Raw genomic sequence first — 24,753 nt, forward strand, 5'->3', positions numbered from 1 at the left:
TTAATTAAATGAAATAATAACCACAGCCCAGAGTTGGTACCCAGGTTCTATAGTGACCTATTGCTCGGGGTTCAATCCCCCAGCACTTACATAGCAAAAAAGAAAAAGAAAAAAGAAATAATATGTTGATATAAATGCAAACAAAGAGAACTAATATATATATATATATATATATATTGATTATCAATTGGAGGTTGACGACATACATGCACTAATATATACATTATTGAAATCTACGAGAAAGTAGACCATAAAATTTGAACACCAAAAAAAAAAAAAAACCTTCATGAATTTGTTTTGTCTCAAAGGTATTGAAAACTCTAGAGGTAGGATGGGTGGCGGGTTTGGATCCACAATCGCTTTCTTGATTAGCATTAGCGTCGAGCACTGCTTCTTTTTCTTGGCTTACAAACCCAAACCCCAATCTTGAACCGAAAAGGCAGAGCCCATGACCTTTTCTTGCCCAACCATTGCCCTCTGTTTCTTGGTTTCCAATTCCAAACTCCAATCTTGATCATCCACATCTCCAAATCTTGGTCTCTTTTGAACAGCAACGCTCTTGACCTGGGTAAAGATTGGCTTCTTGAGAGCCTTCTCTTGTATCAATCTTGCAAACTAGTCAAATTTCTCTATTTCTACAGATGCAACATCAACCAAGGCGTCAAAAGAGGACCAAATGGGAGCAACAGGATTAGTATGACCCTCCATGTCATGAATTATGAGTGAGGCAGAGCAGGAGTGAGGAGGCTTTTTGGGTGGGATTATTTTCAACCGTTTGATCTTGTGGGGCTTTGGATTTTCATTAAGATCAGAACCCACATCCAAATGGGGTTTAGCGTTAGCAAGAAGATCTGGCAGAAACCCATAATCCCTCTTCCTCTTGAGATTCAAAATTGGAATGTGGGGATCAGAATGGGATTGAGATTGGGGTTTAGAATTAGATGCAAAGTTTGATCTTCTTCTATAGGCACCCCAAATGGGTTTGAAATTATACCCAGATCTGAACCTGGATTGGGAGTCGATGAACGGAATTCTGAGCAAAATTTTAGACACCAAAATTTCTTTTTTCTCCATCTCCAGAGAGAGAGAAAAAAAAAAAAAAAGGAAATTTGATTGACAAAGAGAAAGAAAGCAGAGACACAGAGGGAGAGAGGGTTTGTTGAATGAATTATGAGTGTTAGTGAGAAGCAAGAAAATGTAAAAGGGGGGATCATCGTATATATATGATTATGGGGGCTGAGGCCGGTGGCACTCTGTCAGAGTAACGGCTAGTTGAGTTTGAATGAAAAGGGTTGCGCTGGGTTCAAGTCCATCCCAGTTTCTCCAACTCTGATGAGTCTGAGAAAACAAAACAGAGGGAGTTTTATTTATAAATTCAAAAATCCAAACCCTAAAAACTAACGGTTAGTTGGTATTTGGGAAGTGCTTCTCACTACTCTCAGCCTATTAAACTCGGTTTCTTTAGTTCTCATTAAGTTTTCTAAATGAAAACACTTTTCTTTTTCTTCCTTTTCTTCCCCATTTTACCCCTCTTTTTTACTTTTATTTCTCATACTTGCCCTCTCCCTTCCTGACATTCTTTTTATCTTTTCATTTTATCAATTCAAATATTAATTTTGTTTATTTATTTATTTTTAATTCAATTACTATTTTGTCTATATATAAATAATTAAAAATCAAAGTCAGGAGAAAATCTAAATAGATTGTAATTAAAAATTAAAAAAAAAATGTAATTTGAATTCCAATTGTAATCTAATTTTGTGCCATGTGTCTCTTATCTAAGTTTTAAAATAATTTTTTTTCTAAATGAGTTAATGTTGTACAAAAGACAAAGAGTTTAATATAAATAAATCATTAAAACTCAAAAAGAGTAAACTCGTCTATATCCACAAAAAAAGGAGTCTAACTCATGTATAAATCTATGACTTATAAAATGCATATCTTTTACATTAGGTATAATTTGAACTCATATATATATATATATATATTTATATATATATATATGTAATTGTGATTGTTTTTTATTCTATCATGCATATGCACAAGTTATACACTAGTATATAGTAATTAAAGCCAAAGTTGAGAAAAAATCCAATTAGATTCTAAATTGGATTATAATTGTTGACTAATTTTGTGCTATGTGTCCTATCTAAGTTTTTAAAATTTTTGTTCTAAGTGAGTTAATATTATGGCAATTATGCAAAAGATGAAGAGTCTAATATAAATAAACCATCAAAACCCAATAAACCAAAAAAAAAAAAAAAAAAAGAGTAAAAATAGTAAACTCATGTGTATATCCAAAAAAAAAAAAAAAAGTAAAACCTATTTATGACTTAAAAAATGTGTAACTTTTATATCAAGTATAACTTGAACCCATATATGTATATAATTATGATTGTTTTTAATTGTACTGTGCATATGCACGAGTTATATATTGGTTTGTATAATAATAAAAAGAAAAATTAATAAATGATGGTGATTGTTTTAAGGTTTAATTTTTTGGGAAATGCTAACGAGTGCTCTTAGGACACTAGTTAATAATTCATTTAAAGAAAGTTTTTATGGGAAAAAAAAAAGTAATTAATATTTTGACAGCTTTTTTTCATTTTCCATTAAAATGGTATCAAAAATTTCCTAAAATGATTTATTAATGAGTGCCCTAGCATGACCCTAATTTTTTTTAGGGATAATTACACATAACCCACCTGTGGTTTGGGCGAAAATCACTTTGCCTACCCGTGGTTTGAAAAGTATCACTTAACCCACCTGAGGTGTGTTTCCGTCACTCTCTGTAACCCACCTCAGTCTCTGCCGTTACAAAAACACCTTTTAACCCCAAAACAGAACATAACGCGAATCAAAACCCCCAAAACTCAAACACTTTTTGAGAGAGACACCCAAGGTGCAATCAGGCTTGTTCTTCGCGGTTTGGAGCGTGTGGAGAGGGAGAAAGCACTTGTTTTGCATCATCGAACCTGGGCAAGGTATGTGTGATGTTTTTTCATCTGCATTTGGGTCTGTTCCTGATTTAGGGTTTCAGATTTTGTTCAAGTGTGAACTTACTGTGTGAAAGTCTAAATCCAGGAATCGTGTTATGTTGAGATGTCTTCATCAAGTGGTAATTTCTCGGGTTCATGTGGACATATGTGCAATGAGCAGACTTGTGTTTTGAGAACAAGTTTGAGTTTGCACAATTTTGGGAGGAGGTTCTTGGGTTGTAGCCGTTATAAGGTTGGTCCTAAGTGTCCTTTCTTTGTTTGGATTGATAACCCAACCTGTCCTCGTGGGAATGAAGCTGCACCTTTGGCTCTAGAGAAGATGTCTAGGTTTTAGACTGCTCTCCAACTTGCAAATGAGAGGGAAAGGACAGCTCTGGAAATGGCAAAAGAAGCTAGGCAAATGGAAGAAAAGGCTCTTGAAGAGGAAGCCAAAGCCAAGGAGAGGGAGAGAAAGGCTCGAGCTGTCTGTGCAAAAGCTAAGAAAAAAGCCATTCTTGCTGAAGAGAAGCAAAGAATGTGGAAGTCTACATGCATTTTGTCATGGATCTTTTTTGTTATTGTTATGTTGTTGTGTTTTGGCTCAATTGAGTTCTCTGGAGTGAAGAGACCTAGATTGTTGCCCCTGAAGTAGTTAATTGGTTAGTAGAGATAGTTATGGCAATGGTGTTAATGAATTTGCATTGTAATAGTACTAGCCTACTGATGTAATGTTTTGATGTGTCAATGAATGAAGAATTGGTCAATTCTTGAGTATTTTGTGCATATCATAACAACCATTCAATGGAAGAAGTAATGGTCAATTATCAATTTGGCTGTGCATACCATAACAACCATTCCACAATAAAAACTTTCATACACTGTATTAGAAAAATATACTTGGACATAATTTGTAGTAGCAATAAATAAACTTCCATATAATTTGGCTGTGCATACCATAACAACCATTCCACAATAAAAACTTCCCATACACTCTATTAGAAAAATATACTTGGACACAATTTGTAGTAGCAATAAATAAACTTTCATATAATTTGGTTGTGCATACCATTCTACAATAAAAATAATATACTTGGACACAATTTGTAGTAGCAATAAATAAACTTCCATATAATCTAGTTTGGACAAATATTGTTCCATACAAACTGTAATATCACAACTTCCATATAACAACCTGGAGTGTATTGTACCTTAATTACAAAAAAGCACATTCCAAGGCCAGCAGTGATTGTTTTTTACACTAATTAGTAATTACAAAAAAGCACATTCCAAGGCCAGCAGTGACTGTTTTTTACACTAATTGATAATTACAAAAGGCCAACAGTGGTCTTCACAAAAAAAAAAAACCAAAAAGGCCCACATGTTCCCACTAGCTTTACTCCCAATGCTGGCATGCGTACCCACTAGCTTCATTCATTTCTTGCCTTTACTCTTTCCTCTTTCCACCCACTGGATTCATTTTTGGTGGCCTTTGTGCAGCAAGCTGTCCTCTAGTCCTCACACCACCAGTGCTCCCACTTGCATGTGAAGGCTACAAAATAAAAAATAGATCCACTTGTTAAAAAATATCCCAAGCTACACAACCATCCAGGACTAAGTTACCTGTGAAGAACTTGGTAAGGTATCCCAGGTCTCCCTAGGTGTGTGAAACTCTGGTTGTGAGGAAGAGAACCATCCTGCTCTCTTGTGAGATGGCCTAGGTTGATTTCCTTGCTGTGAGGATGAAGGCTGAGTGGCAGACATCATGTTGTAGGTCTGGGTAGGCTGCTGGGATGGTGGCTGAGGTGCAGGCTGAGGTGCAGATCTAGGTGCAGGCACCCCTTCCCTTGCCTGCAACAAAACCCAGTTTCAATACAGTGTCTATTGTAAGTTTAAAAACAAGTTTTTTTTGTTTTTTGTTTTTTGCCATTTAAATCCTAATTACTTACAGCTTTTTCTCTTTGAAGTCTCTGTCTCCTCTGCCATGGTGTCTCCCCAGTGATGCCAGCCTTGCACCCTCTTGAGTTATGCCCTTCCTTTTTGCATTTCCCACATCTTACAGGTCTGTTCTGTCTACTTGCTTTGTAAGGGTTCCTAGGCTCATCAGAAGCCCTCTTTCTTTGCTTGGGTGGTCTGCCTGGTGGTTTGTATATGTGAGGTGCCAGGGGAGCAGGCTGTCCAGTCTCAGCCCATTCTGACTGGCCAGGCATGGGAGGAAGTACCTCCTTGTATATCTCCATGTAAGTTTCTTTGAAGTAGCATGGGTGGGTATAGTCTTCTGGTGTCTCAATGTTTGTATAAATGGCTGTTATGGCATGTTTGCAGGGAATGCCATTTAAATCCCAAGACCTACAGCTACATGTCTTCTTCACCAAATCAACTACATGCCTCTCATACTGACTGCCTACCTCATAAAGGAAACTACCAGCTGGGGTAGCACTAAATGCCTTACTTTCAACCTTCAATTTCTCCAACCTATCTTGTATGCTTGGACACAACTTTCCAGCATACTTCTGTATCCCTTCCCTTTTTGTGTAAAGTCTAGTCATAAGTCTAACCCTAATCCACTCCAACATTGCCAAGATAGGCTTGTCCCTAGACTTCAATATCATTGCATTAAAAGACTCACTCAAATTATTTACCAAACAATCTGTTAAGGCCCTAGGAGTGAAGTGTGACCTTGTCCACTGTGTAGGTGCAATGTTTGCAAGATACTCATATGCCTTTTCATCCAAATCCCTTATGTACTGCATGCATCTCTCAAACTCCCTTACTGTTGTGGCAGCAGCACACCTCCACAATGCATCCTTCAGCTCCAATCCCTTGTGATCAACTTTGAAATTGTTGTAGATGTGTTTCACACAGTATCTATGCTCCACGGTAGGGAATAGTGTCTCTATTGCAGGTATAAGCCCCTGTAAATAAGCAAGCAAACAAACAAACAAAACAAGTTAGTTCAGCAAACAAAGTCAACTATTCAAGTGTAACTGAACAAAACAAAACTTGCATACCTTTTGCCTATCAGAAATGAAGACCAACTGAAGCTCCTCTGGCCTCCCTATATCATCAGCAAAAATTTCCAAAAACCATATCCAAGACTCCCTGGTTTCTTGTTCCACAACAGCCATGGCTACTGGAAAAATGTTGTCATTTGCATCCTTGGCAGTGGCAGATAAGATTTGCCCACCAAATCTGTGCTTTATGTGACAACCATCTAAACCTATAAATGGCCTGCATCCACCTAAAAATCCTACCTTCTGAGCATTGAACCTAACATACATCCTCTTAAATTTTGGCTGGGAAGTCTCCTCAGCCATTTCTGTCTGCAATATAACCCTACTCCCCTTGTCTACAGTGGTTATCATTTGTGCATAGTCCCTAAGGACACCATATTGCAGTTGCTCATCTCCATTTATCAAATCCTTTGCCTTTCTCTTTGACCTATACACTTGGTTTACACTTAGGTCAACAGATAAATTTTGCATCACATGGTTGTGTACACCACTCACCTCCCAATTTGGATTTTTGCTAAAATCCTCAATGAACCTCTTAGCAACATAAGCTGATGTTGCTTGGCTGTTTTTGAAAGACTTGGGACAAGTACAGTCATCAGTCAAGGTCTTAATTTGAAATGTTAGCTCTCCACTTATTTGAGATGCATAACATCTCCACCCACACCATTCTTGCAGTGAACTGATATCTTGGTCTTCTCATTAAGCTTGAATTTGATGTCAATAGGTTTTTTGATTGCATACTCCCTCAAAGCAGCTCTAAACACCTTTGCATTAGGGAACTTCATCTCCTTCTTCAGTACAACATTTCTCATGTCACTCTTAGCATTAAACTCTACTTGCTCAGGTATCTGCTCATCATCAGACCCATCCATGCTTACCAGGTCATCCTCAAGGGCTGGCTCAGCCCACTCAGGGTCTGTGTGGGGTGCATTGCTTGATTCTGGGGCTGTGTGGGGTGCATTACTTAATTCTGGGTTTGTATTGGGAGCAGAACCTTGTGGAGCTGAGTTTTGAGCAGCAAATACATCATCACCAAAGCCATCCCCCTCTAGGCCTTCATTTAGCCAATCATCATCATCATCATCATCATCTCCTTCAACATTCTGTTCTTCATCTCTTGCATCAATGTCAACATCCTCAACATCTTCTTCATCATCACTCTCATCATCATTCTCATCATCTTCATCATCATCACTATCCAATTCTATTTCAACCCTTGTTGCATCACCACTTACATCACCACCTGCATGACCACCTACACCATCTGCCACTCCCCTTGCATCACCACCTACACCACCTGCCACTCCCCCTGCCACTCCCCCTGCATCACCACCTACGCCACTATCTGCCACTCCCCCTGCATCAGGATACTCAACTGCCAATGGTTCCACATCTATGTCAGTATAGATTATGATTTTTTCAGCATACCATGCCTTATGAAGGTTAGTCATGTTTACGACATCTGTATCTGTTTCTATGTCTCTTAAATCATGCTATAGATCACCATCAGGAATTAAATACTTATATCTCTGTGTTCCTTAGGAGCACCAACTAGATGGCATAAATCCCGAATTTCAAAGTAACTCAACTTGCCAGGGTCAATCTCTGTCAGTAAACGTACAGACCCACCCACATATTGTATGGTTGGCTCCTCCACAAAACATCCGCCAACATGAATTTCAAGGTCAAATGTGACATCATCCATCTGCAATTAAAATAAGTATTTTGTTTACACACACTGACATGCAGAAAGTGAGAAGAAGCCAAAAGAGACAACAAGACAACAAGCCAACAAATTGACAACAACACACGGACAAAGGACCACATAAAACACATGCAAAACCAGATTCCCAACAAATTCATAGGGACCACACTACCCACACTTCACAAACAAGTGCAATCATTGACAAATAAACTTGATTCCTTCAGGTTTATGAATTATAGAAACAACAATAGCAAAATGCATATCCTAAGCGATTCTACACATAAATAGCAAAATGCTAATTTAACATACAAAAAAATTTTTACTGTGCAGATGAACAGCAAAACCTAACTACGTGAGTGGGTCACCATAAAAAAATGACATCAAGAACCCAAATGCAGATGAAAAAACATCACACATACCTTGCCCAAGTTCGATGATGCAAAACAAGTGCTTTCTCCCTCTCCACACGCTCCAAACCGCGAAGAACAAGCCTGATTGCACCTTGGGTGTCTCTCTCGAAAAGTGTTTGAGTTTTGGGGGTTTTGATTCGCGTTATGTTTTGTTTTGGGGTTAAAAGGTGTTTTTGTAACGGCAGAGACCGAGGTGGGTTACGGAGAGTGACGGAAACACACCTCAGGTGGGTTAAGTGATACTTTTCAAACCACGGGTAGGCAAAGTGATTTTCGCCCAAACCACAGGTGGGTTATGTGTAATTATCCCTTTTTTTTAAGAAGGGGGTTTATTAATTTTGATTCTATGGTTTTATCACTTAATAACTCATTTAGCACAAAAAATTATCAGAATTAAATTGGACTCTTTGATTTTCGTAATGTAAGTAAATAGTTGCAGAAAATTTAAGAAATTATATAGGACATATGGCATAAAATTATACTCCAATTTTAGATTTAATTTGATTCTCTCCCACCTTTGGTTATATATTTTTAGATTTAATTTGATTCTCTCCCACCTTTGGTTATATATATGATTATTATTCATTAAATTTTATCTTATAAAGAGAAAGAATAATATTTTGTATAACAAACTTTAAAACTCTCTCTCTCTCTCTCTCTCTCAATTAGATTTTTGTTCTCGTTGAGATACTATCTTGTTAAATACTTGAATAATATTATTCAGTTATTGCTGAAAACTTGTTTGATTTGAAGAGATAAATTTATTTGTAATTTCAATTTTTAATTATATTTATATTAATGAGACAAGTTTTATTAAAAAAATTGTAATAGTTGTAAGGCAAATTATAATGAAGTAAAATTTTACAAGATGGAGCCCCAATGAGAGGGGATGGAGTAAGGAAGTTTTCCATGTCACTAATCACTATTAAGACTAACTAGGGAAAATATCTTCTGCACCAAGCTTATGCACCCACTCTCTCACTAACAAGTGGATCCCACATGCATATGAAAATTTTGCAGTTTAGCCATCATTTTTTCCTGTTTTTGCAGCTTCATGTCCAAGAGTGGCCGAATACACAGGTTTGATCGCCTTTAAGAAACTGATCATAACAACAATAGTTCCTCGTGGTGGACTGACTATTAAGGAGGCAAGTCTGGATTTGTAGTATTTTCTCTTGCAAACAGATGAGTCATAATTTAGTTTGATTTACAACTCTTCTCAGACTAAGCATTCCATATTTGCCTTTTCTTATAGAATTTTCTCGTTCTTGGAAGCAGGCTTGGTGTACTACCACTTGAGCTTAAGAAGCTGCTCTAGTTATCGTTGTCTTGTCAGTGGCATTAACTCCATTGCTCAATGATGTTGGAAGAATGGCTGCTGAATTTATTATGGACAACTTTGATGCAGAGAATGTATATATGTTACTACCGAAGGCCTCAGCAAATGGTTTAATAAACATAGAAATCGTGTTAGTGTTAAAATGTCTATTTTACACCCTCACCACGTTCAGAAACTTAGAAAGAAGTCACCATTTTATTTCAAAAAACTGGGTGTATACTATGTGTGTGTGTGCGCGCAATAGACATTTAATGTATCTTGATTCTTGTCAATGATCAGTTTCTTATTGTCCCCATTACGGTCTAACTACTATGGCCGACGAACTAGAAGCTTTATGGCAAAAGTTAACTTTCACAGAGGAGGAAGATGAGAGCTTAATGCTGGGAAACAGCTGCACTAAGGCAGCAACAGAAAGAGGAAAATATTGCCTGGTCATGAGAGTGCTTTCTCGCAGATGCATTATTCTTGACGCGTTAAGAAAGAACTTGAGAATCCTCTGGAAACCAAAAAGAAATGTTAAGGTTTCAGAGATAGAGGAGGATTTATTTCTTGTGGAGTTTGACGATGAGAGAGACAAAAGGAAAGTTCTAGATATGTGTCCGTGGAATTATGAGAAAAATCTGGTACTCTTACAGGAATTTGAAGGCGACAAGGTTCCTAAAGACCTAGTGCTGAAGTGGTCTCCTCTTTGGGTGCAGATCCATAGCCTACCTCTTAAAAGTAGAACAAGGGAGACTGGTTTGGTTATTGGTGCCAGTCTCGGCGAAGTCCTTGAGGTGGATGTAATGAAGTCTGGAGTCCAGTGGAGTAAATATCTCCGAGTCCGAGTAAAAATAGATATTTCAAGGAAGCTGATTAGGGGGAAAAGGATTTCCATCGAGGAAGGTACGGCAAGGCGGGTCAACTTTAAGTACGAGCGTTTGCCCAACTTTTGCTACTGTTATGGCATGTTAGACCATGACCTGAAGGACTGTCTGGTTAGAAAGGAGAATGGTATTATTCCAGCCATTGAAGACCTTCAATACAGCACTTGGATGAGAGGTGAACCTATAAGGAAAGCAAGAGGGGACTCCACCAATTCGAGAAACAAGGAGAGGTTGGAAAACAGAGAAAGTGCAGAACCTAATAGAGGAATGAGGACGGCGAAGGAACCTCATGTGTCGCAGGGGACCTCGTTAGTCGGGGTGACGTCAAGGTCAAACCTTTTGGGCTTGGGAGACCATAACATAGAACATACGACAAGGGAACTAGACAAGTTAGAAAGTAAATCTGAGAATTATCAGGGGAATGGAAAGATCGATTTGTGTGAGGAAATCCCAGAAAGTTGTATGCTTGTTTTGGGAAAGGGGGATGCAGACGTGGTGCAGTGTCCAATTAACAAAGGCGAAAGTATGTACTGGGAGAAAGCGACCCATCAGGAGGAAAGTCCGAGGTTCGAATTTGCTTTGGCGCCAAACTTTAAGACAAGCGAAAATAAACAAATGGACTGTTCTGAGGTGGGCCCGATGGCAATGTGTTGTGATAAGGAGATGGGTTGGGTCACTGAAAAGTTGGGCCCAAGCAGCAGTCACTGGAAGAGGATTGAAAGAACGGGCAAAGCTAAGGAGAAAGTGGTTGATGCAAGCCCAACAAAGCTAAAACGGGAGGGCCCAACCCCTATAGATGAACTAGACACAAACATCATTGATCTGAAACGCAGGAAAGGGAAGACTTAGGTCTTAAAAACCCCAAAAGGGGAAAACGTATCGGATGGCAGAGAGGCGGTGGCTACGAGGCAGCACCGTCGAGCTCAATGAGCTTACTCGCTTGGAATTGCCGAGGATTGGGATCAACCTCGGCCGTTCGTATCCTCATTGATGAGGTGAAGGCAAACGATCCGACCCTTGTCTTCCTAGTGGAGACAAAAGCGAGCACGAGCAAAATGAAAGGGCTTCAATGTAAGCTTGATCTGACCCAAGGAATCATTATGCCATACGATGGACGAAGCGGCGGTCTGGCCCTATTGTGGAAAGAAGGAACGAATGTGGAGTTTAAGAGTTGCTCTCACTCACATATTGATGTGGTGATTCACAAAGGGGGAGGGAAACCACCATGGCGAGCAACAAGATTTTACGGCCATCCCGATACAGGTATGAGACACACTTCCTGGAAACTTCTTGAAGCTTTACGTAATCAGTGTGAGTTACCTTGGATTGTGTTTGGGGATTTCAATGAAATCACCCATTTGGATGAGAAAATTGGCTAGCTTGAGCGAGACTTTTGGCAAATTGAAGGATTTAGGAATTTTTTGTCTAAGTGCGGGCTCACCGATCTAGCTTTTGTAGGGCTGTGTTTCACATGGTGCAATGGCCATGAAGGGGAGCAAAAAACTCTTATACAGCTGGACTGGATGGTTGCCAATGAGAAATGGTTGGAGTTATATCCCGAAGCCAAGGTCTATCACAATTCAATGTCGACATTGGACCATTGTCTTCTATCTTTATGGCTAAGGAAAAGACAGCCTTCAAGACCAATAAAGAAACGGTTCTTCTTTAAGGCAATGTGGACTAGAGACGAGCGGTGTAGAGGGGTGATAGAATCAACATGGGACCCGTTGAATGGGAACCCAAAGGTTTCGTTTCAGGATAGATTAAAGCAATGCCAATCTCAGCTCCAAACTTGGAATCGGAGGGTCTTTGGCAATGTTAACAGAGAGCTGAAATTAAAGCAAAGGCACCTTTAACATTTGGAATCCTTGAACCAACTCCATGAAACAGCGAAGGAAATCCAAGCACTTAAGAGGGAAATTAATGAGATTCTTTTCAGGGAGGAAATCATGTGGAAACAGAGGTTGAAAGCACTTTGGATAAAAAGCGGGGACCGGAATACGAAAGTTTTTCATGCAACAGCTAACCAGAGGCATAGAAAAAACAGGATTGAAAGGTTGCGGGATGGTGATGTTCGGTGGAAAGACGAGCCTGAGGATGTAGAAAAGATAATCCTAAATTACTTCTCGAACATTTTTAGCACTGACCACCTCGAGGACTTTGAGGCTAGCCTAACTGCAGTGAACAGTCGAGTATCCAATGAGATGAATGATTTCCTTCTCAAGGAGTTCAAGGAAGATGAGGTTTGGAGCGCTCTAAAGTAAATGCATCCCACTAAATCCCCCGGCTTGGACGGTATGTCTCCAATCTTTTTTCAAAAATATTGGGATATGGTTGGCTCTAGTGTAATTAACTGTGTTATCCAGACCCTCAAAACTGGTATCATGCCTGGTGGTCTTAACAATACTTATATTTGTTTGATCCCAAAAGTAAAATGCCCCCAAGAAATAACTGAGTTTAGACCTATCAGCTTATGCAATGTGGTATATAAAATTGTATCAAAAGTGTTGTGCTTTTGTTCCAGGGAGGCAGATTACCGACAACGTTCTAGTTGCCTTCGAAACTATGCATCGCATAGACCAGAGGAGGAAAGGAAAAAAGGGTTTGATGGCTATCAAATTAGACATGAGCAAGGCGTATGATTGGGTCGAATGGTCCTTCTTGGAGGGGATGATGCGAAAAATGGGTTTCCATGAGAAATGGATCTCCTTAATGATGATGTGCGTGACGACGGTGTGTTACTCGGTCCTCATCAATGGTGAGCCAAAGGGCACAATAAGACCCTCAAGAGGTATTAGACAAAGGGATCCAATTTCCCCCTATCTTTTTCTCCTTTGTGCGGAAGGATTATCGGCAATGTTTAGAAGGGAAGAGAATAAGGGCAGAATCCGGGGTATCTCAGTGTGTCGTAAGGCCCCTCAGGTTTCTCACTTAATGTTTGCGAATGATTGTATAATTTTCTGCAATGCTACGAGGGAGGAGGGTGCTAGAGTACTTCAAATCTTGGAGGATTATGAAAAGAATTCAGGCCAGAAACTCAATAAAGACAAGACGTCTCTTTTCTTTAGTAAGAACACCAGTAGTGAAACGAGGGAAGCCATTAAAGGAATGTTTGGGGCACATATTATCTAGCAGCACGAGTGATATCTCAGGCTGCCTCCTTTGATAGGGAAAGGGAAAAGGAAAGTGTTCAACAGAATAAAAGACCAAGTGAGCCGAAGAATTGCAGGGTGGAAAGGAAAGCTCCTGTATTCTGCAGGGCGGGAAATCCTAATTAAGGCTATTGCTCAAGCAACTCCCACTTATACCATGAGTTGTTTCCGGCTCCCGGACTCTTTATGGAAAGAATTGAATTCCATGGTTAGTGGTTTTTGGTGGGGTCAAAGAAATAAAGAGAAAAAGATGGTGTGGGTAGCATGGGAAAAATTGTGCACTCCAAAATAGAAGGGGGTATGGGGTTCAAGGACCTCAAGGCATTTAATCTTGCTTTGTTGGCTAAGCAAGGTTGGAGAATTCTCACTAATCCAAACTCTCTCAGCCATAAAGTCCTCAAAGCAAAATATTTTGCCGAAAGCAACTTCATGGAAGCTCAGCTTGGACATAAACCATCGTACACCTGGAGAAGTCTGATGGCTGCTAAGGAGGTGATTGGCAAAGGTCTGCGTTGGAACATTGGTAATGGTAGAAAAGTCAATATTTGGGCTGACAAGTGGATCCCAATTCCTGAATCTTTCAAAATCATTAGCCCTCGCCCCCCTAACACGTCATGTGAACTAGTTGCTAGCCTAATAAACTCTGAAACAGGTGGCTGGGATATCCTAATGGTGAAGGAAATTTTCATCCCTCATGACGTGGACACGATACTAAGCATTCCAATCAGCCCCTACCTACCGGATGACTCGCAGATTTGGGCTTGGACCCAAAATGGAAACTTCACTGTAAGAAGTGCTTATCATGTAGCTCGTAAATGGTTGCTGGAAGGCCATAATAAAGCTGACAGGGGAAGTACATCAAACAGCAAAAAGATGAGTGAGCTGTGGGGTCCATTTGGGGATTGCAATGTCAAAACAGAGTAAAACAATTTATGTGGAGGGCACGTAAAAGTATTCTTCCAACAAATTACAACCTCAAACTCAGAAAAGTGACCACAGAGGATAAATGTGTAGTTTATGGCAAACCTGAGTCTTCGGGTCACATTCTTTGGGATTGCGTGTTTGCGGCTGACGTTTGGAAGGAAACTAGGCTCAATCTCCCAAAGTTTCAGAACCCCCAGCGTGACTTTATTGATGTGGCTTGGAGGTTGAGAGATGTTCAAAGTGAGGTGGTTTGGGAAATCATTGCTACCATGGCTTGGTGCCTTTGGAAAAACAGGAATTCAGTCAAGTACGAAGGGAAGGGAAAACCAACAAAGGCAATAGCAAGGGAGGCAAAAACTGTGGTTGAGGAATTCCATATGTTTAACTCCACAATGAGTCAGGAATCCAATTCCAGGAGACGTTACTGGACACCTCCTTTGTCCGATTGGTACAAGGTTAATGTCGACGAAGCAGTATTCAAGGAGATCAATAGCTATAGCATTGGAGTTGTGATTAGGAATGATAAGGGTCAGTTGATGAGGGCCATGAGCAAAAAACTTGAACTGCCCTTGGGTGCGCTGGAAGTTGAAGCAAAGGCGGTGGAAGAAGGTGCCATGTTGGCAAAGGATCTCGATCTTAGCCACATCATCATTGAGGGAGATGCTCAAACGGTTATGTCAGCCCTCGCAGGCCATACATCTCCTCCAAGCACAATTCAAAACATCATTGCAAGAGCAAGACAACGGACCTTAAACTTCTCTACGTGGAAAGCGACCCATGTTCGAAGAAATTGTAACCAAGCAGCTCATTTGATGGCAAGAAATGCCAAGTTTATATCTGAGAGTATAATATGGGTGGAGGATACTCCCCCAGTTATTGAGACTCAAATTGCTTTTGATGTAAGATGGTTGGGTAGTTGCCCAAGTTAATGAAATTATGCACAAGTTCACTATCCAAAAAGAAAAAAAGGTACTAGTCTTTATTCGAGTGGGGAAAAAAATCCCTCATTCCGCTATAGGATTTTTTCTATTTGTTCTCTATAATTTTGGCCATACCATGTGATGGGCGCATTGAATGATACTGTGCATTCTAATATTCTATGGACACGTTTGGAAACACTGGCCTTATAAGAGCTACTAATTTGAACTCCAAAATCTAAAAGCAACCCCAAAACAGAAACTACAGGCGTTAATAAACTACAGAAGACAATGCCAAAGTGATCAATCATGAAATCCTGTATCCAAATATCAGGTGCATTGAATTCTTGCTTCTTGTTCTGGTCCAATAAAGTTCAATATATCATAAAAATGTCACACGCAGTGCACAAAATTCCAACTTTTATAGAGGTTAGCCTTATTGTGTCCTATCATACAATAAGTATAAAAAATAAAAATAAAAATAAAAATAAAAAGTGATTAAATAAGTAAAAAAACCATATTGAATGTCCATATCGAGCCTTCAATATCACCCCCAAGAAATAAAAATAAAACATCCTCAAAAGAAAATGAATGCAAAAAGATTAGAAGACAAATCACAAGACAATATGAAGTAAGAACTCAAACACTACTTTGTTGTTATAATTGGACACCTGGATCTTGTCACTTCCTGCCACAATAAAACAAGAAGCAGTCTTTTTCCCATCAAAAGGCCCTAATGTCATTCAAAACTCTATTCAGGTTGCGTCTGGCAGCACATTTACCCTAGTACTCCTTAGATCTTAGTCCACTGATGTGCACGGAAAAGCTCGCAGTTTTTTCATTTTTTTTTAATTGATGCATCCTTTTAAATGTTCATCCCTTTATCCCCAGGTGATGACGGATCAGTTCCTAAAAGATATCAATCCATGTGTCAGGGACACCAGGTAAGCACTAGTGCATGGAGTCCTGAACCCAGATTGCCACTGCATCCTTCTTTCCCGGTCAAATTTCTGGGTGTGCATCTGCTCTGAACTCACTCAAATGAGTCTGGACAAGCCATTGAATCTCTGTGCCCTGCAAAACTTATCAGATGATTCAGATGTCTTGCTTCTTTGTTCACATCATTGTTTTTGGGATCAAACCACAGGTAAAGCTGCCCAGGTATCAGTAAAAGGATGCGGAAGAGAAAAGAAAGACTCAACTTTTTTCTTTTCATTTTTTCCGTTGGAAAAATGTTAACTTTAACAAATGTACATATTGATTAAATTTCAAGCCATGACAAGAAATCAAGATTTGGCTTGAAATTTTTATCTATACCAGTTTAAGACGATGGCAACTTGAAAGAAATTATAGCCTACAGGTATTGGGAAAGTGCAGGCTTCTTGAATGATTTTAAAATTGACATGATCAACATTGGTATTGCAAAACAAATTGAAATGGTAGTTAAGAGCATTTTCAAAGGTTGAAACTAAACTTTTTAGTCTAAATTCCATGTCTATACACCGTAATCTCCCACAAAGAGAGAACAAAGTAAGCAAAATTTAAAGCAACCAAGTCCAAATATGCGTGTTTGAAAACATGCAATTCCATGAGAAAGCACAAACAAATAACCAAAAAAAAAAAAGGCCACTCTGACATTTTCACAAAGCACTTGTTAATGCACTTGAAATTTCAATTTTTAGTTAGTTGCAACCAGATTTACACCTCTTCCTTTAAAAAGCAATTGCTTTTGACTTTTTCTTTCCCCTTCTTTCCTCCAACGACCTAGGCAACAGGGAATATTGTCATTTATCAATCAAGTAAACGAAAAGTCATATATTGCAATCAACTGGAAAACTAGAAAAATCTAATAAATTTAATAAATAAATAAAAAAAGAAAGGGGTTTGCAAGAGCTCTAACGACTGAAGAGCCAAAAACTTATTTATCTAGTTTCCGAGTTTATGCTTAGAATGCTATAGAATGGTCCCCTCCTTTCTCAGATTCTATTACATCGTGCGAGTTGTGATGGAAGAACAGCTAAAAAATCCTTGATTTTCTACTTCTAGTCTCTCTATACTTCCTCTCCCCTTTCTTTATTTTCTCTATGTGCTTGAGTAGACTAGATAGCAATCCCTCGATTTTGCCGGCAGTCCCTGGATTTTCGTTGGAAATCTCCTCATACTAGTCTTTCTTACTTTCTAGACTCTATTTCTGTGTTCTCTATATCTATTGCGAAAAAGTGTGAACGAAAAGACAAAACAGTCCCCCACTCCCTTTAAGTGTAAATACATTTCTAGACACAAACATCTTACCCTTTAAGCTTAAAATTAACCTTATCTCTCATGTAGTATATAATAAGAGATTTATTACCTTCCTCATCTAATCCCCACTCTTTGTCTCTAGGGTTTTCCTTTTGGTGTTTTTATGTTCTGCTATTCTCTTCTCTCCTACGGTTTGTACTCTATCAAATGTAACCCTTTAATTTGATTACACTTATCTCAAAATTTAGGATGGAGTAATAATTAGGAGTTTTTGGAGCTCAAATTCAATTTTTTTGTTGCTTGCCGTTGTTCTATTTGTCTATCCATTCCCGATTAGTTGCTATGGTCAAGAAAGATTCGGCGAAGTCTAAACGGTTGAGGGAAGAAGAGGAAGATGGTGAAAGAGAAATATTGTTTTGCTGGAAGCTACTAGAACTATCATTCTTTGAATGACAGAGATTAAAAGTCTTTAATCAGGCTCTTAATATGGGTGTTATGTGTGCCAACCATATCAATGTAAGTTTCATATCATCCTTAATTCAAATTTGTACGTCTTTGGTGGTGTTAATTCGCTTTCTTTACCTCCGCATCGGGTAATAGCCCTTACTTCACCTCCAAATCCAATAACAACAATAATCAACTTTTATAGTAGAGAAGTTCTTAGTCTTGATCTTAACCATCCTCTTACTGGTCTGAAGAGTAGGGTTGGTATTGGAGACATAAATATTCCTAGATGCAACCCTCACACAACTATGCTGGACGGTAAAATATATGTGTGAGGCAGTTTCCATCTTGATTATTATCCATAAACTTCTAGATGGATATAGGTTTTCAGGCCACTCATTGCAACATGGTACCGTTTGAAAAATCTTCATGATAAGATTGACCTACCACTCAATTAGATTTACAAACTACTGTACTCCTCGCCAAAAAGAAAATTCTCAATGTAGCTACTTTTGTGGATTGCGTTTCATATAAAATCTATTACTTTGAGGTTGGGTTGTGCCAATGGAAGTTACGAGAGTACTAGCAGTAGGTAATACTCTGTATTGGCTTAATACTTCTCCTCTTCCTCACCGATGCTATAAACATCATATTCACATCGAAGGAATAGACTTGAAAACTCGTTTATAGCTCTATGGACAGCTCAATACTCATAGGGTTTATGATCAGAGCATCATTGACACTAGCGAGGAATTTTATCATGTGAATCCACAATGTTTTCTTAATCTAATTGATCAAAACTTCTGCATTTTCTTTTACATTTTCATCCTTAAAAAGGGCACTGCTAAGCCATACATACTTCACCGGCTCATCCTTGACATCTCCCATAACGGAAATGAAGATTTGAAAATTTCAATTGTGTCCTACTAATGGTAGGAATGCAATATGTTTCTGCCTATTCGGGATTGTTTGATGCAGTAAGTTTTCTCCATGTTTTTCTGTGTGCTTCTTTCCTTATCTATTGTTTAGGCTAAGCACTATAAAGTAATCTAGTCTTTGCATAATTTGATCTTACAAAAGCTTAGAGAAAGAGAAAGGAGAGGCGGATGAGAGAGAAAGGAGATACTAAAACGATTTCTCAATTTTAACTAAGCTTTGTAAGATCAAGTTATGCAAAGACTAAATACACATTCATGTTTGTTGTTACTTGTAAGTGATTAGCCTAAACACCATATAAGGAAAGGGGTATCGAGTGAAACATGGAAATAACTTACCTCAACAAACAATCCAGAATAGGTAAATTTAGACCATGGGTAGGATACAATTGAAAATTTCAAATTTTCATTCCCGTTATGGGAAATGATGAGGATGAAGTTGTAAAATCTGTATAGCTTAGCAGTGCCAATTTTTGGGATAAAAGTGTAAACGACAAGGCAAAATTTCTAATCACTTAGATTAAAAAAATATTGTGGATTGATAAAATTACTCACTGTTATCAGTGTTTTGATCATAAACCCTATAAGTATCAAGCTGTCCATAGAATTGTACATGAGTTTCCAAGTCTATTCATTTGATGCAAATATGACACCGACAACATCAATGAGGAAGAGAAGAAGTATACAGCCAATATAGAGTACCACCAACGGTTAGTTCTCTTGTAACTACTGTCGACACATCCCAACCCCAATTCTCCTATCTTCAACTGATATTGGTAAAGTCAAAGTAATGAAATTTACATGAAACGTGATCCACACAGGTAGCAACAATGAGAATTTTCATTTTGGTGAGGAGTACAGTAGATCTAATTGAGTGGGGTCAATCTTATCAGGAGGATTTTTCAAACGGTAACATGTTGTAATGAGTGACCTAAAAACCTTCATCTAGCCAAAAGTTTCTGGATAATAATTAGGATGGACACCACACCACACATATATTTTACCGTTCAGCACGGCTGTGTGAGGGTTGCGTCTAAGAATATTCATGGCTCCAATATCTACCCTACTTTTTATACTAGTAATAGAATTGTTAAGATCAAGACTAGGATCTTCCCTACTATAAAAGTTGATTGTTGTTGTTATCAGATTTAGAGATGAAGGTAAGGTTGTTACCCGATATGGAGGTAAAAGAAGCGAATTAACGCCTCCAAAGACGTACATATTTGAATCAAGGTGATATGAAATTTACATTGATATAGTTGGCACACAAACACAATTAAGTGACATATTAAAAGTCTAATTAATGACTTTTAATCTCTATCATTCAATGAATAATAGTTCACGCAACTTCCAAAAAAACAATATTTCTCTTTCACCATCTTCGTCTTCCTCCCTCAACCCCTTAGATTTCGCCGAATCCTTCTTGGCCATAGCAAGTAATCGAGAATGGATAAAAAAGAGATCAGTAGAACGAAACAAAAAAAATTGAATTCGAGCTCCAAAAACTCCCAACGACTACTCCACCCTAAAGAGAGGAGAGGCGAACGAGAGAGAAAGGAGATACTAAAACGATTTCTCAATTTTAACTAAAACGACGTCGTTCCACTTTTTTCTTTTCTTTTCCTTTTTTTTTTTTAATTTAGATACCAAACTGATGCCGTTTTGAACTGAATATTAAAAAATTTTAATTGGTCCAAAATGATATCGTTTTGTATCAAATTTAAAAATTAAAAAAAAAAAAAAAGAAAAGAAGAAGAAGAAAAAGAAAGAAAAGAAAAGAAACTTAAATGAAACGACATCATTTCTAACTCACTTAATGTAAACCCTATTTTTCCTTCTTCTTCTTCCTTTGCCTCTCTCACTTTTCACGTTAAATTGGTTCTCTCTCTCTCTCTCTCTCTCACACCCCATCTTCCTCTTCCTCCCTCAACTGAAACTAATCGGGAATGGATAGAAAAGAGAACATTAGAACGAAACAAACAAACTGAATTCGAGCTCCAAAAACTCCTAACAACTACTCCACCCTAGATTTTGAGATACGTGGAATCAAATCAAAGGGTTACACTTGGGAGAGAGTACAAACCGTAGTAGTCGCCACCAACCATTGAGATTCTAAGGTGTAATTGGTCACCTAAGTCTAATTAAATTTATTTCCTAATTTTAACTAAGACCCTAGGGCTCTTAAGCTAAACTAGAAAATAAAAAGATCATGGTTTTAAAAACTGGATCGGGGGCAAAATTGTTTCTGCATCCAGTTCTCGATTTTTTATCCATTTCAGGGGGTTTTTTCAAATCGGACTAGTGCCCGATTGTCGGTTGAACTGGCCAAACTGACTAGTTTGGTCCGGTTTTTAAAACCATGAAAAGGATATCTCAATCCAAAAGACATGGATTCAGAAGCTAGGTTACATGAGGAAAAGGTGTTAGGCACCCCACAACACCTATCTAAAAGGATAGTACCTCATTTCGAATTTAATTTTAAAACTCACCATTTAAATAACAACTAAAATACTTGACATTTGGTTTTAAAATGATATTCATGTACATTTGAAAAATGAAACAATGATCAAACTTATCCTAGGATGGGATGTAAATGAATGAAATGTACAATCTATTCTAGTATGACATGTAAGAAATGACATGTATCTATCCTAAGATGGCATGTATAAGAATGACATGTAATGTATCCTAGAATGACATGTGGGTAATGACATGTATCTATCCTAAGGTGACATGTGAATGCATGACATGTATCTATTCTAAGGTGACATGTGAATGCATGACATGTATCTATCCTAAGGTGACATGTGAATGCATGACATGTATATAGGAATCCTTCCTAAGATGACACAATAATGACATGTATAATCTACCCTAGGGTGACATGTGAATACATCACATGTATCTATCCTAAGATGACATGTGAGAAGTGACACATATCCATCATGAGATGGCATGTATTTATCCTAGGATGACATATGGATGCATGACAATATCTAAATGCAAGGGCATGTGAACTATTTATTTTATAACAATATGTACTAAGTATATGATAGCATGGCATACGCTAGGAATGTAAATTACATAAGGAACTAAGTATAGCTAACCTTGTTCCAAAGCATAGCATACTAATTGCAATTTTGCGAATCCTTTTCCCAAAGTATCTTATCTCATGCAAGAGACACAAAGAAATGACAAGAAAATAAATATTAGATTTCTAAGAGATGCTGAAACAACGTCATTGGCAAATTATTAATCTTGAAGAAATCTTTTTATTTTGGCAAAACAATGGTTAAAGATGAACTTTTGGAAGTTTAAGGTCAATTTGTGATTTCAAAAAGTTTCAAGGTTGAAATATAATTTGGAAAAATTTTGGGTCAGATTGTAATTTTGGAAAGTTTCAGATCACAATGAATTTGGAAAAAAACTTGGGGTCAAATTGCAATTCAGAAAAGATTTGGGGTTGAAATGTATTTTGGAAAAGCTTCAGGTTAAAAGTTTAATTTTACGAAAGGTTTTGGGGTTGAAAGTTTAATTTTGGAAAGTTTTAGGGTTAAAAAATTAATTTTGTGAAAGTTAAAAAGTCAAAATGTAATTTGAAAAAGGTTTGGGTTGGTTTATAATTTTTGAAACATGCTTGACTTGTGGATCCGGATTGGGCCCTTGTGGTGGAATGGATTTAAAAAGGAGCTTGATTTTTGGGCTTGGCTTGACAAAAGGCTGGTGGGCTTGTGAGTGTGATTTTTTAGATTGGATCTGGGTGAAGCTAAACTTTAATGTGGGCTGGAGCTTAGAGGAATTCGGATTGAGCCTAAATGGGTCCAATCCGGTCCAAACCCAAACTTCACTTAAACTATTAAAAGAAATATCTATGGACCAATGACAGAACACCACCTCACCATCTTATCTTTTCTCTTAGGCCTTTTCTTTCTATTTCTATCTTAAACTTAAACGGTAAACCCAAATCAGATTAAGCCTTTAGCCTCTCTCCCTCTCTCTCCTCTCCATCTCTGAATCAAACCCGCGACCTCCACGGCCGGAGCTTCAAAGCTCAACGCAAGCCACCAACACCGTGGCTCTCTCCTTTTCTATCCTGGCTCTCTCTCCCGATTCCTTTAACTCTCTAATCTTTTTATTTTTCTGCTGTTGTTCTTTGATTTATGGCCTGTTTGTGGGTTTGGGGATTTGGTTTTTATTTTTTGGGGTTTAATGATTTGGAAAAAGAAGGGATTTTGATTTGGGTTTGGGGGTGTTAAGAAAGAAAGGATTTTTGTTTCGAGTTTTGGGTGTTCAAAAGGTTGGGTTTTTGGCTTGGGTGTGGCTATGTTTTTGTGTTGGGATTTCGAGGCTTCGGGTTTTCTATGGCTGGATGTGTTATGTGTGTGTGCTGTGTTCATGTGATGGTTTTGCTATGGATGTGTATGTTTGTTTTATGTAATGCTTGTGAACACGAGTTGTGTGTAAAAATGGTAGCTTGTGTGCTCTGTGTCTTGTGAACATGTAGAAATAAAAATACCCTAGGTACCTAAACCTTAGGCAGATCTAGCAAACACTTAAGAAAAGAATGGATATTACCCTCTTTTGTGTATATTCTGCTTTTACTCCTGGTCTTGTCTGTGTGCTTTGTTGATAGCTGAAAAAGGAACAAGCTTTGAGTTAGATTAGGAGCTAAAAATTGAAAAGAAAGATGAGAGAGTGAGTGAGAACAAAGTAAGAAAGATATTATTGGGATGTCTCTGCTCTGCTTTTTCTTCTTCTTCTCTTCATTTTTCTTTGATACTGATCTTTGTTGTTGCTGCTGTTTGTGCCTCTTGTTGAAAAGGAATGACCTTCAATGCAAAAAGGAAGGAACTTTCTGTGTGAGAAGAAAAATTAGACATTCTGATGGGGGTGTGTTTAAAGAGTGGGTGTTTTTTAAAGTAAAATAAAATAGACGAAAATTTTAAACAATGCTCTTGGTATGAAATCTAAAGAAAAATAGGAAGGTCAGAGCACAGCACGGAAGTGGGGTGGGTGGGATTCTCAGGACTAGGGATTTGGTTTTGTGCCTCCCAACCCAAGGCTGCTGATTGATGCTGCCTCCCAGGGAGCATAATAGCATATTGTTGGTTTGTCTTTGTGAATAGGAGAAAGAGATCTATTTATATGGGCTCTCCTAGGGTTGAAGGCTATACAACTCTTAACTTACCAAATTGGACTGTAGTGCACTCAAAAGAATTGTGTCATCGACTTTAAATTAGCACTAAATAATTTAATAAATTTTCACATCCCCTTATATCATGTGTTAAAGGAGCTTCAATGGAAGGAAATAAATGCATTTATTTAGTATCACATTTATGTTCAAGTTTAAATTCTTATTTGTTAGCATTAATTTTTAATTTCTCCAATGAATTTCCTAACTATTCCTTTCTTAGCTACTATTCCTGTAGCTGTTATCATAAACATGTGACACAGATTCAATGCTATTGATATTAAACCTATCACAATTAGGAATAATGGTATAGTTGGTTAGATATTGTATATTAAGTTTTCTAATTAAATTCAAATACATGATGACATTTACCAATGGAGCATAAATAATGTATATTTTTTTTAATGACGACCATATTTAATTCAAGGGTAAATCGGAATTCTCTTAGGCATTTGTTAAAAAATAATTCTGGAAAACTTTTAATACCACTTTTATGAGAAATATAAAAAAACTGTCAAAAAAATTAATTACTTTTTTTCTTTTCTCATAAAAAGTTTCTAAAAATATTTCCTAATCCAATACTCTTAAGAGTATCGATTGACTTTTTCCTTAATTTAGTTGTGTTTAAATTTATTTGGAA

At 37.9% G+C, this 24,753-nt stretch overlaps 3 protein-coding genes and 1 long non-coding RNA gene across 4 annotated transcripts; 1 reads left to right on the forward strand and 3 right to left on the reverse strand.

Annotated features, from left to right (window-relative positions):
• Window positions 1-4,410: 4,410 nt before the first annotated feature.
• LOC115966252 lies at window positions 4,411-5,608 on the reverse strand. The gene is made up of 3 exons (XM_031085505.1): window positions 4,925-5,608; window positions 4,599-4,826; window positions 4,411-4,527 (listed from the first exon to the last, which is right to left on the reverse strand). The coding sequence occupies exons 1-3, from the start codon at window positions 5,585-5,587 to the stop codon at window positions 4,423-4,425; spliced, it is 996 nt and encodes a 331-aa protein (XP_030941365.1). The 5' UTR covers window positions 5,588-5,608; the 3' UTR covers window positions 4,411-4,422.
• Window position 5,609: 1 nt separating this feature from the next.
• On the reverse strand, window positions 5,610-6,622 carry LOC115966634. The gene is made up of 3 exons (XM_031085832.1): window positions 5,987-6,622; window positions 5,699-5,890; window positions 5,610-5,636 (listed from the first exon to the last, which is right to left on the reverse strand). The coding sequence occupies exons 1-3, from the start codon at window positions 6,458-6,460 to the stop codon at window positions 5,610-5,612; spliced, it is 693 nt and encodes a 230-aa protein (XP_030941692.1). The 5' UTR covers window positions 6,461-6,622.
• A 7,771-nt stretch (window positions 6,623-14,393) lies between these two features.
• LOC115966635 lies at window positions 14,394-15,314 on the forward strand. Its single transcript, XM_031085833.1, has one exon. The coding sequence runs from the start codon at window positions 14,394-14,396 to the stop codon at window positions 15,312-15,314; it is 921 nt and encodes a 306-aa protein (XP_030941693.1).
• Window positions 15,315-15,778: 464 nt separating this feature from the next.
• Window positions 15,779-24,173, reverse strand: LOC115968354. The gene is made up of 3 exons (XR_004086735.1): window positions 22,030-24,173; window positions 16,939-17,066; window positions 15,779-16,376 (listed from the first exon to the last, which is right to left on the reverse strand). It is a non-coding gene; the product is annotated as an uncharacterized LOC115968354 (long non-coding RNA).
• Between the last annotated feature and the right edge of the window lie 580 nt (window positions 24,174-24,753).

This window comes from Quercus lobata, chromosome 11 (assembly GCF_001633185.2).
Source record: "Quercus lobata isolate SW786 chromosome 11, ValleyOak3.0 Primary Assembly, whole genome shotgun sequence".
Lineage (NCBI taxonomy): Eukaryota > Viridiplantae > Streptophyta > Magnoliopsida > Fagales > Fagaceae > Quercus > Quercus lobata.